Genomic DNA, 18,001 nt, shown 5'->3' on the forward strand with positions numbered 1-18,001 from the left:
ATACGGCAGGCTTCTTTCAGTTTCCGTCTACCAAATCCACTCAGAAGGCTTTGGTCGGCCCGAGGCTACAGTAGAAGACACTTGCCCAAGATGCCACGCAGTGGGACTGAACTCAGAACCATGTGGTTGGTATGCAAGCTACTTACCACACAGCCACTCCTGTGCAAACTTTTTTTTTTTTTTCGAAAAAAAGGTTTATATTCAAATAGATTTTCTACCTGTTTAATACTCAAGATGAGCTAAATATAAAGAGTTATGTACCTTGTCCAGTGTTACATCACAATAGCTTACACATTATACTACAATACATGCTATAAATGATATATGATAAGTGTTGTGTGATGCTAAAATGGGCCTTTATCGAGAGTTTCTTACATCATCTGTTGTGGTGTAATGTTATAATGACTATAAATGATTTTAGATAATACAAAGCTTTTCCATGTATTTCTCATTATTTTTTTAATGTTTACCATATTTTAACATGTATAAGGAATCCCCTAATTTTTGAAAAAAGATTTTGTAAGGGATTATAATACTATCCATGTATAAGAAGCTCCCATATTTTTTAACCTAATTTTTGACAAAAAAGGATTCCTTAAAATACAATATATATAAAGTATGTCTTGTATGTACCATTAGATGTGACAGCTACTGTTGAGTTTAGACCTCCATGTAGAAAATCATCACTCTGTCTGCTTCCAGTATGAGGGTTTCAATGGTTTGACTACTGTATTTAGTAATATTACTGGTTATGATGTACTGAGCTAATGTCAGAGAAATTATGATAAACACAAGTTTATATAAAGAATAAAAAGTTTAGAATGGTACAACAATGCACTATGGAACAAAAAATGGACTATATACCTGTTGTAATTTGGTTATCTATAGTCCGATGATATTTCGGAATTAGAATTGCTTCTTCAGATCTTCTTTGCTGGAGTCTCTGCTATAAACTATAGATAACCAAATTACAACAGGTATATAGTCTATTTTTTGTTCTATAGTGCATTGTTGTACCATTCTAAACTTTTTATTCTTTACAAACAATACACAATGCTTCAAGCGAACTACAATACTCTCCTAAGTTTATCTAATTTGTTCCTACGTACGTTTCACCATTGTGGTTGTTTGGAGCGCTGCATTGTATGTTTCAGTTTCAAGTACAATTGGATGCTGTACCACAACAGATCGTCATGGAAAGACTTTATTGCATTATGTAACAGAGATTTAGTGTCTGGAGGTCTGTTGTGGTTACGTATCCAATTGCACTTGGGACATGCAATGCAGAGTTCCAAACAACCACAGTGGTGAAACATGTAGGATAAATGGTATAGACCTGTGTTTATTGGAATTTCTCAAATATATCTTTTATCTTTTACTTGTTTCAGTCATTGGATTGGAGCCATGCTGGGGCACTATTTTGAACAAATCAACCCCAGTACTTATTTTGTTAAAGCCTGGTACTTATTCTTTTAGTTTCTTTTGCTGAACCACCAAGTTACAGGGACATAAACAAACCAACACCAGCTGTCAAGTGGTGGTGGGAACAGACATAAATACAAAGACACACACACACAGATATGTACATGTATATATACAATGAACTTCTTTCAGTTCCTGTTTACCAAATCCAATCACATGTCCTTGGTCAGCCCAGGGCTATAATAGAAGACATTTACTCAAAGTGCCACACAATGGGACTGAACCTGTATCATGTGGTTGGGAAGCAAACTTCTTGCCACATAGCCATGCTTGCACCTATTTACACACACACACACGCGCATGCACACTGCATGTATTTTTCAATAAAATATTTCAAAATGCTTTTTTTAGTTTGAGTTATAATTTGTTTTTGTTGTTTGTCTATTCCAGATTATCTTCTGATCTATAACCAGACAAGTTTCCATCACGATCTTCCACTCACATTATATGAAACCTATATCTTCAAAGTATGTTATCCATAAGAATTCGGCTCTATCACACAGTGTGAAAATCAATATATTAGTAGCCGATTTGGTTAGAATAATGAAAAACATATCCCCCCTGTGCGGTCCATGGGAGGGGCAAAAACATATTCAAGACTTCATGCAATTTTCGGGATACAGCCAGAAAGATAGAATCCGGGTATACAGAGGAGCTAACAAGAAATTTGAGGAGATTGTTGTCAAAGATACAAATGGAACACAACCTAGATACCGTAACAAACAGTGGAATAGACTACAAAGGATTAGTAACAAAACAAACAAAAAGACCACGTGGTACAATACCGACAAGTTCCAGGGAGTAATGTTTGTGGACGCCACGCCACACGGAGAACTGGCCCGCAGATTTCGAAAAATCCTCAAAAGTACCAAGTTGAGGATAAATGTTATAGAAAAACCAGGGAGATCAATTAGATCAATAATATGTAAAACATATCCCTTCAGAAGAACAAGGTGTGTTGAGGAGAGTTGCATTGTGTGCAAAAATAGTCCTGGTGCCAACTGCAAAGCCAGAAATGTAGTCTACAAAATAAGCTGTATGGATGGTGAGTGTAAAAACAGAAACACCACATACATAGGTGAGACGGCAAGAAGTTTGGCTGAGCGTGTAAACGAACATTGGAGGGACTATAATAATCAAAAACAAACCTCGGTGCTCTACCAGCATGCCAAAGAACAACATGGTGGTGTACTGGACAGAATTAACATAGAAATCCTGTCTAGACACCCCGGTGACGCATCTTTGCGACAAATACAGGAGTCGGTCCTCATAACTGAAACGCAACCAATTTTAAACACCAAATACACGTAGATGAGGGCCTTACAATTGCCCGTGGTTGCATGTGTTGTTCACACATATGATGCGGAATATGAACGTAAATAAATTAATTAAAAAGTCTCTATCTGATCTGATATAAACGAAATTGTTACAAACACACATATGGACGCACATACTTACATATAAGCACGAACACATAAGTACGTGCACACATATGAGCGTGCACACATACGAGCTTGCACACACTCACATGCTCATACCAAACAGTTTCAAAACAACGCCAAAACAACGCCAGATCATATATTCAAAATAAATGGAAGTGGAGACCAAGTTACTGAAGAGATTGCAAGAGTGCAATGAAATAATTTAACAAAAAACTATATAAATTAATAAAGGACTGAACCAGTGCGTGTGTTTATTACCGGCATAATGCCTCTGCCAAGGTTTAATTGTATATATATATATGTTATAATTTTATATTCAGATATACACTTTGTAATGTTCTGTTTAAAGCCCATTCACAGTATTCGACTACCAGATGTCAATAACAGTGGGGAGGTATATGATGCACCACAATTTATTTCAACACTTCCGTTATTTAATTGGCAAGACATTAAAACATACTGAGTGATGAATATGAATTAGTAAATCAAAATAGACCTGCTGTTGGGCTTAATCTGGTCCTGAATCATCTTCAGTCCTCATAAAATGGAAGAAACGGTCTCTGCAAGAAATCAAAAATAATTTACAAGAGAAATTTCATAACAGCTGTTGTAATAAGTTTAAGTCTCAAGGTAAAAATTTATCTGAAACTGTATCATAATTAAGGATCGGTTAAAATGAGTGATCAGTAAATGATGGACAAAATCTTAGACAAATGAGTTAGTAGCCCTCTTTGTTACAGCCATTTCTTTCAGTGACTCAAGCTCCTTAAAAGGCTCTACTCTCCTCTAAAGTTTCATAAGAGATCAGACAAGAATCTAAAATGATGAAATCTGGGCTAAAGCTGGAACTTAATGCTTTTGTTACCATATAGGCGCAGGAGTGGCTGTGTGGTAAGTAGGTTGCTTACCAACCACACGGTTCCCGGTTCAGTCCCATTGAATGGCATCTTGGGCAAGTGTCTTCTACTATAGCCTCTGGCCGACCAAAGCCTTGTGAGTGGATTCGGTAGACAGAAACTGAAAGAAGCCCATCGTATATATGTATGTGTATATATATATATATATATATATATATATATGTATGTATGTGTGTTTGTCCCCCCACCATCGCTTGACAACCGATGCTGGTGTGTTTACGTCCCCGTAACTTAGCGGTCCAGCAAAAAGAGACCTATAGAATAAGTACTAGGCTTACAAAGAATAAGTCCTGGGGTCGATTTGCTCGACTAAAGGTGGTGCTCCAGCATGGCCGCAGTCAAATGACTGAAACAATTAAAAGAGTATATTTCTGTTGAAATTCATTACTTTCATATCAGTTAATTTTGAAAATAATGAAACATTTTGTAAAATAACTTTCTCATAATTAAGTTGGTGTTTGCAATGTAAATTAACATGAAATTTTAATGAAAAGTTTTAAATTAGATTTCTTTAAAACAAGAAGTTTATATCACAGGACCAGAGATAGTCTCAGGCAGGCTGGTATCAAAAGAATTAACCCTTAACCCCTTAGCATTTAATCCAGCCATATCCAGCCCAAATATTCTAATTGTTTTATGTTAAAACTGCCTAGATCCAGCCTCTTGCACCTACCCTACAATGTCATTCTAAAAATATACAAATACACCAATGAAATCTTGAAGCTACAAGACAATATGTGATTAATTCAGAAGAATGTGAATAAACAAGCAATACATTTAGGAAGGGCATCCATCTGTAGAAACTCTGCCAAATCAGATTGGAGCCTGGTGTAGCCATCTGGTTTCACCAGTCCTCAGTCAAATCGTCCAACCCATGCTAGCATGGAAAGCGGACGTTAAACGATGATGATGATGATGACATTTGACAAAGAAATCTGAATGCGAAAGGATTAAAATAACAATTAAGAAAATAGCAAAATTACTAACCTTCCAGAGTAGTCAGGAAGTATATTGACAGCCCTTAAGCAGAGCTTTGACTCTGATACAACCCACTTATATAGCTCTGATATGTGGCTACAGTCAACCTCAAGCCAAATAGATCTGAAAATAAAAGATTTTTAACAACATAAAACTAATACAACACTTGAAAGAATGCTCTAGTAATAGTTTGTTAATTATGGTTGTCTTCTATACTCAACTGCATGAGTTACAAAATTGTACGGCTCTGTTTTCAATGATTATGTGTCTGATAAGTGGAGAAGACCAAGGTTTTTTCCCCCTTTTTCTGATGTCTACTGCAAGACACATTTTACTGTCCTTCAACCAGTCATCATCTTGCATAAAACCACTTCCTGCAATATTATTCTCCCCATTAGTTGAGGGGTCTTGTCTCACAAGTTACTTGGTCACCTCACTGGTGCTGGTACCACATAGAGAATCACCCAGTACACCTTGTAAAGGGGTTGACATTAGAAAGGGCATCCGGCCACAGAAATATGTCAAATATGTCAAAGCAGATTGTAGAGCTTGGTGCAGTCTTCTGGCTTACAGGTTCCTGTCAAACCATCCAAATGATGCCAGTATGGAATGCAGATGTTAAATGATGATGATGATGATCAGGATTATGATGATAAAGCCCTCCAATGGACACCCAAGAGAGATAGAAGTGCGGCGGATAAAAAACAACATGGTTAAGATCCACAGAAACTGGGGAACTAGGAGAGGACACCTGGGGACAACTGCAATCCATTGTCAAAGATCAAGACAGATGGGGCAATCTCTTGTTGGTGCTCTATGTTCCACGTAGGGTCAAAGGAATTATTAATGAATGAATACAAAACAAAAAAAAAAGAAAAGAAAAACATTGCTCAACAGAATATTTATTAAATAGACATAGAAGAAGAGAAACAAGGATCTGTGTAACATGAGAATTCTCAAAATATCAATCTGCAACAGATTTCACAAACAAAAGATAAAATTCCAAAAACAATCACAAAAAATTTAACCTAACAGATGCATATATGGCTGTGTGCTTAAGAAACCTGCTTTGCAACCATCTGGTTTCAGGTTCAGTCCCACTCTGCACTACCTTGGGCAAATGTCATCTACTATAGCCTTAGGATAACCACTGCTTTACAAGTGAATTTGGTAGATGGAAATTGTGTGAAAGCCCATCATGCTTCCATCTACCAAATTCACTCACAAAGTATTGGTCCGTCTGAGACTATAGAAGATGTCACTTGCTCCAGCATGATCGCAACCTAATGATTGAAACAAATAAAAGATAAAAGAAGAGAGATGATACTAACCCTGAAGGAGACACCAGATGGCGTGCTGTCTTTAAAACAGCTTTAATGAGATCCAATCCATCCTTTCCTCCACGTAAAGCTCGTTGGTCTTCATAACTGACAAAAGGAAATAATTGTGCAATTAGAAAAAAAAAAGAACATATCTGCACTTTGTAGAATTAATGATATCAAGGAGTCTTGTATGTATATTTCTGCATTTCATGGACTTCATAATATCAGCATTAGTTTATATCTCTTGTGGAGGCGCATGGCTTACTGTTAAGGCTGTCAGCATCATGATTGTAAGATTGCGGTTTCGATTCCTGGATTGAGCGACGCATTGTGTTCTTGAGCAAAACACTTCATTTTGCGTTGCTCCAGTCCACTCAGCTGGCAAAAATGAGAAACGCTGCAATGGACTGGCGTCCCGTCCAGCTGGGGAACACATACACCATTGAAACCGGGCCCATGAGCCTGGCTAGGCTTTAAAAGGGCGCATTTATTGTGGAGGCGCAATGGCCCAGTGGTTAAGGCAGCGGGCTCATGGTCAGAGGATCGCGGTTTCGATTCCCAGACCAGGCATTGTGTGTGTTTATTGAGCGAAAATACCTAAAGCTCCACGAGGCTCTGGCAGGGGGTGGTGGCGACCCCTGTTGTACTCTTTCGCCCCCAACTTTCTCTCACTCTTTCTGAGCCATGCACCCTCAAATTATTATGTAGATTAATTTATTCACATGTTCTTCTGCTTTTTCCATTTTGTCTGCCGGTACCATGAGGCAGTCTGGAAAGCCTTTTCAGATATTCCTCTGCTGTGAGGAAGAGGTAGGGTACAATCAAGGGATGAATGGAATCCAACTGTGACCACCCATGCCTAAGGACATTCTCTTCAGAGATTCTGTTTTGTACACCAAAGATATGTGAGATAAACTTTCACATCAACCAGGAAATCAGCTCAGTTACTAGTGTATAATTCTGTCCTACATACAAAAACATTTAATGAAGAAAACACTAATCAGTCAACTTACAATTTCACTTCTGGTAAAAGAGTTTTCACATCTTTATCGTTAACATAAGGTGGGTTACTGACAAGGAAGTCGAAGGGAGAGAACTCCTGCAATCTCTCTGCGCCTGCAAAACAAACAATAGGGAAAACAAGATTGAGACAAGAGGAACAAAACATTGCTTATTCTTGTATTATTTTACTAGTTTGCTATTGCACTGCGGCCATGCTGGAGCACAACCTTCAAATGTTTTTAGCCGGTCTAAAATATCTACCCGAATATTTATTTCTGCCCGGTATTTATTTTATCGATCTCTGTCTATAAAACTGCTAAATTATGTTTTGGTATAAGTGGAAGCAAATAATAATAATAATGGTTTCAAATTTTGCCACAAGGGCAGCGGTTTTGGGGGAGGGGTGAGTTGATTACATCAAACCCAGTGTTCAACTGGTACTTATTTTATCGACAACAAAAGGATGAAAGGTAAAGTCGACCTCGGCAGAATTTTAACTCAGAACGTAATGACAGGCAAATTTCTGCTAGGCATTTCGTCCAGCATGCAAACGATTCTTATTTCTTTACTGCCCACAAGGGGCTACACAAAGAGGGGACAAACAAGGACAGGCAAAGGGATTAAGTCGATGACATCGACCCCAGTGCGTAATTGGTACTTGATTTATCGACCGCAAAAGGATGAAAGGCAAAGTCGACCTCGGCGGAATTTGAACTCAGAATGTAATGGCAGACGAAATACTGCTAAGCATTTCGCCCGACCTGCTAACGTTTCTGCCAGCTCCCTGCCTTAGCAATAATAATAATCCTTTCTACTATAGGCACAAGGCCTGCAATTTGGGGAGAAGAGGCAGTCAATTACATCGACCCCAGTACTCAACTGGTACTTGATTTATCGACCCCAATAGGATGAAAGGCAAAGTCGACCTCAGCAGAATTTTAACTCGGAACGTAGACAGACGAAATACTGCTAAGCATTTCGTCCGGTGCATAACGATTCTGCCAGCTCACTGTCTTAATAATAATAATAATAATAGTAATAATAATAAATTTTTTGTATACAGTGTTCCTGTGCAGTATAACTTGTAAAAGTAAACGAAGAGACAGAACTCTCTTGCCTCTCTCACTCCAACACCTCTAACCACCAAAGCTTTCCTCACTCCATGCATCCACACAAAATTAATTGAAACAAACGCAGTGTATTTCAACAGAAATTTGGTAACAAAAGGGTTAGTTGGTGAGAATCTAACAAAGGTGAGCGATGCTAAGACACTTTCAAAACTTGCCACCCACGGAGATCGAAACTAAGCCGATATGGTTTGCAAAGGTTGTGGGTACTGACCCGCCAAAAATTAGCAAAAAGTCATAGAAATTGTGGAAAGCTTATCACACGTATGTATGTGTGTGTGAGAGAGAGAGAGAGCGCACGTGCAAGTGAGAGACAGACATGCAGACACAGAATGTGTGTGTGTGTGGTCAAATCAGCGTATCGAAAATATGCAAGTTATGTCTAAGTTGCCTCCCTTTATATCCCCAGTTGTTTCCCCTTACAAGTAATGACTTCTGTCTTTCGGAGTGAACAAATTATATAAATAAATAAATACCAGACGATCTGCTGAGACCCCCTTCGGTCATGACTGACCATGGGATTACACCTAGAAAGTTACCCTTCCAGGCACAAGTCCGGGCAAGGTTGTTTATGGAAGACCAGCAGTCGCTCATGCATACCTGCCTCCCCTCTCCACGCCACCAGTGGAAAGGCAAAAGCCGATACAGCTTGGCACCGGTGACGTCGCAACTCATTTCTACAGCTGAGTGAACTGGAGCAACGTGAAATAAAATGTCTTGCTCAAGAATACACAACACGCAGCCCGGTCCGGGATTCGAACTCACAACCTCACGATCGTAAGCACGACGCTCTAACCACTGAGCCATGCGCCTTCACCAGACGATCTACTGAAATAAATCATTTACTGAGTAAAACATTCGAAAGCGGTACTGCAGCATGGCTCCAGGCCACTAGATGAAACTAGAATAACAATAGGCAATTAAATATCGTTACTTTAGCCATTTTAACCTCCAATTGTTTATGATTTTGATTATAAAACTTTCTTTCAACGCACCTAAATCTTTACCTATGAACGCTGCTCTTTCAGGACCAATCCTTTCCTATATTCTTGTTCTTCGGCTTCAGATTATTCCTGATGGAGCAGAGTTATGATCAAAGACAGTCCGGTTCTGACCATCTCGTTTTTTTTTTTCGTTTTTTTTTTATGAGGTGGTTTATCACAGTCAATATAGTCTACATTATTTAATACAACCTTTCTTAGTTAAGACAATAAAACGTGATTAGAAGGATAATTGGATTGGATACTATTTTCAGCAAGTCAAAGAACTCCCCTCAACCACCACTAACAGCCCACAAAGCTTCCTTTAGGAGGAGGAGGGGGGCGGTGGCGGAGGAGGAAGCAGAGGCAGTGGAAGACGAAGAAGCGGAGGAAGAGGAAGAAGCGGAAGCAGAGGAAGAGGAAAAATTGGAAGCAGAGAAAGAGGAGGCAGGGGAGGAAGCAGAGGCATTAGCATACTATTAGCAGCACTAGTAATAAGCAGTAAACTGAGAAACGAGACGTTTACCTTTGTTGATGTCATGCTCTATAATTTGGATTCGATCTGCAAGTTGGCACCGATGGGCATTTTCATGGGCCAGATAGCGACAGTCTTTTGATATATCTGTAGCCACACAATTCCACTGGAAACAGAATAAACAAAACCAAGCAAGTCCCACTGGTCAAGAAAAGAGATTTCTTTCATTATAAAGACATTGGTTTCATTGTTCTACATCCACACATATCAAAGGTTAGCCTGGCTCACTCAGAATTCTTCTTTACTGCTTGTTCAGTTGTCTTTTTTCTTTTTCTGTCTTACACTATGACTATCTTTTATTATTGAAGTATGAAGTGAGTTTTTAAACCCTTGAGCGTTCAGATTATTTTGTCAAACACAATGTTTATTTTATTCTTTCACTAGTTTTCAGTCATGTGACTACGGCCATACTGGAGCACTGCCTTGACGTGTTTTTGTCGAACAATTCGACCCCAGGACTTATTTTTAAGCCTAGTACTTATTCTATCAGTCTCTCTGAACTGCTATGTTACAGGGATGTAAACACACCAACACCGGTTGTCAAGCAATGATAGTAGAACAAACACAGACACAAAGACTCTCACACACACACATATACATATACGATGGGCTTCTTTCCGTTTCTGTCTACCAAACCCACTCACAAGACTCCTCCTTTTCGTCCTCTTCTGCCTCCTCTTCGTCTTCCTCTTCCTTTTCGTCCTGAAGCTATAGTAGAAGACACCTGCCCATGGTGCCATGCAATGGGACTGAACCCAGAACTATGTGGTTGGGAAGCAAGCTTTTTACTAATACAGCCACACCTGTCCCAATTTATTCACATTTTTTTTACAATTCATCATGTATTTATTATCTTGTAGGTTTGAGACTTCAAAAATGTGATTGTTTAGTTTTAGAATGACATTGCAGGCTAGATGTAAGAGGCTGATCATAAAGTGAATGAAATATCTGAACCAGATAGGACCAGTTTAAATGCTAAAAGGTTAACTCAGGTGAAGGTATGGTTGTATGGTTAAGATTGTTTTGCAATACATGGCTTTGAATTCAGTTCCACTGCACTGCACCTGAGAGATGTGTCCTTCCTTCTAAGAACATCAACCCTCTAAAACAGTGGTACCAAGGCCACATTCCTAGCACACACCCCACTCACCACCACCACCACTACACCTTAGGTGAATGTCTTCTACTATAATCTCAAGCCAACTAAAGCCTTGTGAGTGGATTTGGTAGATGGAAATTGAAACAAGTTTGTTGTATATATATATATATACATGTGTGTGTGTGCGTGCATGTCTTTGTGTCTGTGTTTGTGCCCTCCCACCCTGCCCTATCACCACTTGACAGCCAGTTTTGGTGTTTACATCCCAGTAATTTAGCGTTTCAGCAAAAAGAGACCAATAGAATAAGTACCAGTCTTTAAAAAAGAAATAAGTATTGAAGTCAATTCATTCAATTAAAAACCCTTCAAAGTGGTGCTCTTGCATGGCCACAGTCAAATGACTGAAACAAGTAAAAGAATAAAAGAATATAGCAACATCAGTGCCAAGCAGTGATTAGAAATAAACAACCTTTAGGTTAGTTAAAACATGTTTGTGACATATTTCGACTGCTAAAAGCAAATTCACTGCAGTTACCATGGAGAAATAATTCTTTCATATGGTAATAAAAGGTGTAAAAAACACTGTATCTGCCTAGGGCTTGCTCTATCAGATTTCTAGACGGGAAACACCGAAGAGAAATAACCCTGGACAGATACAAATCCGTAGCTTTAACTTAACCCATTACCTCCCATAATTCTATTAACTGGAATTTTTTAATGAAACTTTGATTTCTAGTATAAGAAACCTGCTAGAATGATCAAAATAACATTTTAAATAGAAATAAGCGAGATATTGGGTGAAAAATTAGCAAACCTCATTTTAATATCAGAGAAATATACCTAGTAGATATACCAAAAAGGTTAGATATGTGTAAATATTGATAGTTAATTACGAAATTTGTAATTTTTAAGTGATCTCATATGAGATCACTGGTAGGTAATGGGTTTAAAAAAAAAGAACAGTCAACATCAGTGACTGAGTTGTGCTACTAAACTACCTGGTCAGGATACATATAGCAGGATCAGTGCCAAGCAGAGATCATGAATAAACACAAACTTTAGGTAAGTTAAAATAGGTTTGTGACATATTTTTAAATTGAAAATAATTATGTTGAGAGGGAAAAAATAATACAAGTCAATGATGACTAATTTTAGTTTTATTTCTCCCTCAAGTATAAAAGAAAAGACAGGTTTTAGGATTATTGTGACTTCCTCATGAAGCACAACCTTAAGTATATTTGCCAAAGTAATGATAGGAGATAGCTAAGTAAATGTTCAAGATTGTACACTGGTTAGGTAAATGACACCATTTACAGAATAAATAATTGCAAAATGTCATCCGTCTGAAACACATGAGTTAAATTAGTGCTAACATATTTAATAAAGAGAGCATTAAAAGACTCATCATCATCATCATCATTGTCATAATGTCTACTTTTCCATGCTTGCATAGGTGAGACAGAATTCATTGAGCCACATTTGTTTCCAAGCAAGACAATATTTTCTTTGACATGTTCTGATAATAGGGTGAGAAATGAATTACAATGTTTGTATGATGGTCACATTCATTTAACAACTATGATGCAACATCAAGACAAGGAGACACACACACACACACACACATACAATGGGCTTCTTTCAGTTTCTATGTACCAAATCCACCCAAAAGGCTTTAGTTAGCTTAGAACTATACAAGTATCTTTATAAAAATAATGGAGTAAAGACTCATTTCAATCACGAATGACCATGGGATTGCACCTAGAAAGTTACCCTCCAAGGCACTAGTCCAGGCAATGTTGTTAATGGAAGACCAGCAGTCGCCTATGCATACCAGCCTCCCCTCTCCACACCACCAATGTTGTCCAAGGGAAAGGCAAAGGCTGATACAGCTTGGCACCAGTGACGATGTCGCAACTCATTTCTACAGCTGAACTGGAGCAACATGAAATAAAGTGTCTTGCTCAAAAACACAACACACAGCCCAGTTCAGGAATCAAACTCACAACCTCATGATTGTGAGCCCAATGTTCTAACCACTGAGCCATATGCCTTCTTTTTAAGTATCTTTATATTACTATATAAATAACAGTAACTGTGGTTCTACCCTACTATAGCAATTAGCAGTAACAGTAGTACTATATTATTATAGTACTATATTATTATAATACTATAGTAAATAACAGTAATAGTAGTGCTATAATACTATAACAACTACAGCAACAGTAGTACTATATTACTATAGTAAACAGTAGTAACACTATTACAATTGCATAGATACTGCAGCTGTACTATAGTAAACAGCAACGGCAGATAGACCAAGTGTTGATTTGATTCTGGGCCACATTGTTACACTTAGGCACTTAATCATTTTGTATTGCCTTTATTTTCTTGTTGTTTAATCCCCAAGGCAAACTTAATTAAACACATCTAAAGGATAGTGTGTCCCAGACTACGTTAAACAATGTCTTCTTTTTATTTTAAGATGCTTTTGTTTTGTTTTTTTACTGGTGTTTCTTGCAGGCCAATTGATCACATATAGTTTCTGCTGATATTTAAACATATCAGAGAGATGTCCATAACAGGATATCTAACCCGCTAGAAGGAGCAGTCAAAACTCCAAACCACAATTAGGGATAATTTCGAAAGAGAATGAAAAATAAAAATATTATATTTTTCAATCTTTAGATTGAAAAATACTAACTGAATTAGATACACTTATATATATATATATTAAATATACTCATATACATACTACACACCCACAGCCACCACTACCATCACAAGCTCCTTAGTTACCTGAGTGAGTTTATACAGCAAGGCCAAACTCAGATTACCAGAACCACAACCAATTTCCAAGAATCTGCCTTTCATTTCGTTTTTTTCTGCATTCAAGAAGTTCAAAATATGGCCAACAAGTTGCTGAAAGACGAAAGATGAGAAATATCTCAATTGTATGAATTAACAATTTTGATATAAATATAAAACTTAGATAAGTTTCGACCAAAGATTGGTCTAAGCCATGTCTAACTTAAAGTGCTGATGTCTTTACTGTCTGGTGCAGCAGAGATCAAAAAAAAACTTTGCCTATTCAGAAGACTTTCTTGAGGCTTTCCTCATACTCAAACAGATTTAGACGAGAAATGTATATTTAGTCAATTTACAAGTTTGTTTTATTGCTTTCTCATATATTTCGTATGATTATTTGGAACCAAAAAGTACACATTTTATCTTTTATCTTCTACTTGTTTCAATCAGTAGATTGTGGCCATGCTGGGGCACCACCTTAAATCATTCTTAGTCTAATGAATCTACCCCAGTACTTTTCTTAAAGCCTGGTGCTTATTCTTTTGGTCTCTCATGCCGAACTGCTAAGTTACGGGAACGTAAACACACCAATGCTGGTTGTCAAGCATTGGTAAAGGACAAACACAAAGAAGATACACACATATATACAATGGGATTTTTCCAGTTTCCTTCTACCAAATCCACTTACAAAGTTTTAGTCAGCCCAAGGCTTTAGTAGAAGACACTGTTAGAAATTTGTTTCTAATAGTTTCCTAGTCACCTTTCGCCACTGTATGACACCTCCTTGTCCTACCTGTCTGACACTGTAAGTAATGAGAACGTCCTACATCACCAAATATTTTCAGCATTTGGTGTCCATCTCTGATAGCCCAGCTACTTTGTTTGTCTTCTTCATATGCTTTATCATATTTTCAATCAGAACATTAAACCTAAATCTCAGTTCTGGAAGCCAAACAGTATTCTCAGTATGAGCACTGGTTTATGAGGAAACTCACCGGGAGATAGAAAGAGTAGATATTTATAGAGTTCTAGAGTAGAAAGATTACAAACTAAGGAAAAAAAAAGTGGAAAATGTTAAGCTAGAAAATACAATAGAGTCATACATACACTTATTTCATTAGTTATATAACTAAATAAAATATTTACTACTGTAAATATTGTACAGTAAAAACAAAATGCAAAGGAGCTATTAAGGTTAAGCTTTAAGCAGTAACCTACATTAGAATATTGAAATATTTATAACGGTTAGTTGAATATCATTTCTATTATACAGGCTATAAATAAAACCTGTTAAATAGGCTAAAAAGTTAAAGACAAAAAAAGTGTAAAACCTCGGTTTCTGGCCTTGGGATAAAAACTGGAGGCTGCATCTTTAAAGTTAGATCACAGAAATCCCATTCTCCAATAATGTATTGCAATGGAATTCTGAAATAGAGAGGGAAAAAGCTAGTTATAGATTTATTTTTACAGTCACAAAACTATTTCTAAGAGTGAAAGAACATTAGCAAACATATTCTTTGAAGTGATTCAAATATAGTTAGTCATTAAGGTAACATCTTATTCCACTACATAATCATTTCTAGTCTGAGGTAATCCACACTGGAGAGGTGTTGTTATACCAAGGCCCCTGCAACTCAAAAGTCTTTAGGCTGGTATTGAAGTCAGAACAGGTTGGTAGTGGGGAGTTGTTGAGGTTGTAGATTCACAGCCAAGTCATAGAGTAATTAAGTGCTGGTGTGTGTTGTACCTTGAGGAAGAGCTGGCTTGAGTAGCAGCTCTGACATGAAAGGAAAGGACAGGAGGTTGAGAGCTGGAATATGGTGTAAGTATTGAATGAGGAGGAGTAAGCAAGCATGTATGTTGAGAAACAACATCAGAGAGCCTGGTTAGGATAGGAGCAAATAGTGGCATGCAAAGTTTCATAGCCTGGTCTACAGAAAGTGCTGTGCCACTGGAAAACAATTCCTCATTCAGGCAGTTTACAATGTCCTACTGAGTCCAGCCAGCTTGTTCTACTGATGAAATGGTAGCACCACTAGCTTTCCCCAAGTGCTGAGACCCTAAAGTACATCCTCAGTAGTTATCTAAAATCTAAAAACCTTCGATAAGGTTCAATACTAGTGGATACAGCACCAGGTTCTGATGTCATAGCAGACACCAACATCAGCAGAATTAGCCATTTCAGGCACTTCTGCCCAACAAAGAAAACTATCACTATTGTCAAAGCAAGTGTGAAGATGATGCCAGCTGCCAAGTCCAGTGTGCCAGGTATACAAGCAATGGCACAAGACTGGGAGCTGAAAGTCAGCCTAGGAAAGCAGCTGAAGTTCCCAGAAACTATTGCCATAACATAATTTAGGTAAGATAGGGTGCTGATCTTGAAAGCATCCAAGCAAGTAGTCATGTTAGATCATTCCAGTCTGTTGGAGAACCAAACTGAGGAAGCAAATGGAGAGAATGAAATGTGCAAAGCTGGTTGGATTATGTTGAGACAAATGGATGGCAAGCAAGGTGTGATTCCATTGAGGTTGGGTTCAGCAGGTTTATGCAGGACAGTCATTTTGCCCAGAATGCTAGGTATCACAGGGGTCACTAGGGAGAAGGCCACAAATTAGTTATGCAAGCAAGAGAAGTTGCTTTAAGGTAACCATAGATCAGGAGGAGTGGGTCCTGGACAGCGTGGTGCTAACCAGATAGAAGCTGGAGCTTGATCAGCCTTGGCTGGTTCACCTGGGTGAGGGTGTCTGATTATTGAAAGATTCAAAGCAACCAATGACCCCCAGGAAACATTACTGACAATGTGTCCATATGCATTACAGGATAATGATGATGATCATCAGCATTTAACACCCATTTTCCATGCTGGCATGGGTTGGATGGTTTGACCAGGGCTGGTCAGCTGGGGAGCTGCCCTGGCTCCATGTCTGTCTTCGCATGGTTTCTATGGCTGGATGTCCTTCCTAATACCAACCATTTAACAGAGTGTAGTGGATACTTTTACACAACACTGGTATGGGTGCTTTTTACATGGCACCAGTACCCATGGACCTACGAGATTAGGATTGCTTAGCTAAAGAGGGATGCATGGGAAATGCTTGTATGCAAGGACAACCACAATTTCACTTAGTTTGACATGTCTTCTCAAGCAAAGAAAACCACCAGAAGTCTCAGTCCCTTGTCTTCTCTGTGAGGCCCAACATCTGAAAATCCCTTCTCACTACTTTATCCCACACATCCCTCCACAATGAGAGATTGGCACTTTTTGATGCAACTGTCTTCATTCATATGCATTACATGACCATACCAGTGCAGTCTTCTTTCTTGCACACTACATCTGATGCCTCATATTCCAAGTTTTTGTCTCAAAACACATTCTGTTGTATATACACACTGACATTACCCACCCAGCAAAGCATACTGGCTTCATTTCTTTCAAGCCTTCAGATATCCTCAGTGGTCACAGCCCATGTCTCACTGCCATGTAGCATAGTTGTTCATACACACACAACATACAATCTGCCTTTCACTCTGAGAGAGAAGCCCTTCATTACTAACAGAGGTAACAGCTCTCTGCACTTTGCCCAGCCCATTCTTATTCTAGCAGCAATTCTTTCCAAACAACATCCACCACTGCTAACTTGGTCACCTAAATAATGAAAACTGTCTACTACTCCTCAGGATGCCCATTGACATTAGAGTGAGTCTATTTTTTGTACATTCCTGGTGTTTAAAGTGCCTGCACATCTGAAACATGTAAAGACTGCTTTCTATGGAAAAAATGATGCCAAATAAGATTGAAAGTTTTTTTGTCTTTCAGAATGATTCAGCTCTGGTGTTGAAAACATGTAATGGGCAAAAATTACTTGATTCCTGGGCAGCCACTTATCTTCCACAGAATAGTTCCCTATTCTTACTTATGCTACATACTTTTAGAACACTCCACTCTACAGCTGAATAAGTGACCTACATAACAGAAAAAGTTAACTACAAAAGAACTTTCAAAGTCCATCTTTCCTCCATTTTCATCACCCACTATTCCCTATTCCTAGGAAGGTTGTGGAGATAGAGTCCTCAGGTACCTCCTCCATAGGGTCCTATCAGAAGCAATCATCATTAACTTTCCTGCAGGATTCCCAAACGTGACCAGCTGGTTCTTGGTCTACTCCTAGGGCTCCTGTTGGTTGGCTTGGCTTGAAGAATCCATCCTGTGATTCTTTCCTGTGACATTTTAACCACATATCCATAGTGATCTCCCAATGCAGATGAAAACTTTACCAACAACAACTCCAATACATTGTTCCATTCAAAATTC

General features: G+C 38.3%; 1 protein-coding gene across 5 annotated transcripts in view; it reads right to left on the reverse strand.

Moving 5' to 3' along the window:
- Positions 1-18,001, reverse strand: part of LOC106878604 (MTRF1L release factor glutamine methyltransferase) — a 156,829-nt gene that overhangs the window by 125,590 nt on the left and 13,238 nt on the right. For 3 of the 5 annotated variants that reach the window (XM_089351441.1, XM_089351440.1, XM_089351438.1), the window contains exons 3-9: positions 15,021-15,114; positions 13,681-13,803; positions 9,777-9,891; positions 7,155-7,257; positions 6,151-6,246; positions 4,829-4,942; positions 3,421-3,484 (exon numbers count right to left, since the gene is read on the reverse strand). In XM_089351441.1, the coding sequence (XP_089207567.1) occupies positions 3,433-3,484; positions 4,829-4,942; positions 6,151-6,246; positions 7,155-7,257; positions 9,777-9,891; positions 13,681-13,803; positions 15,021-15,114 (697 nt within the window). In that variant the 3' untranslated portion in view covers positions 3,421-3,432. Of the gene's footprint in view, positions 1-3,142; positions 3,485-4,828; positions 4,943-6,150; positions 6,247-7,154; positions 7,258-9,776; positions 9,892-13,680; positions 13,804-15,020; positions 15,115-18,001 lie in introns of those variants that run through there. The other 2 variants (XM_089351437.1, XM_089351442.1) reach the window with 1 other exon arrangement.

The sequence above is a fragment of the Octopus bimaculoides genome, chromosome 4, assembly GCF_046866305.1.
Source record: "Octopus bimaculoides isolate indiv1 chromosome 4, ASM4686630v1, whole genome shotgun sequence".
NCBI classification, from domain to species: Eukaryota; Metazoa; Mollusca; class Cephalopoda; order Octopoda; family Octopodidae; genus Octopus; species Octopus bimaculoides.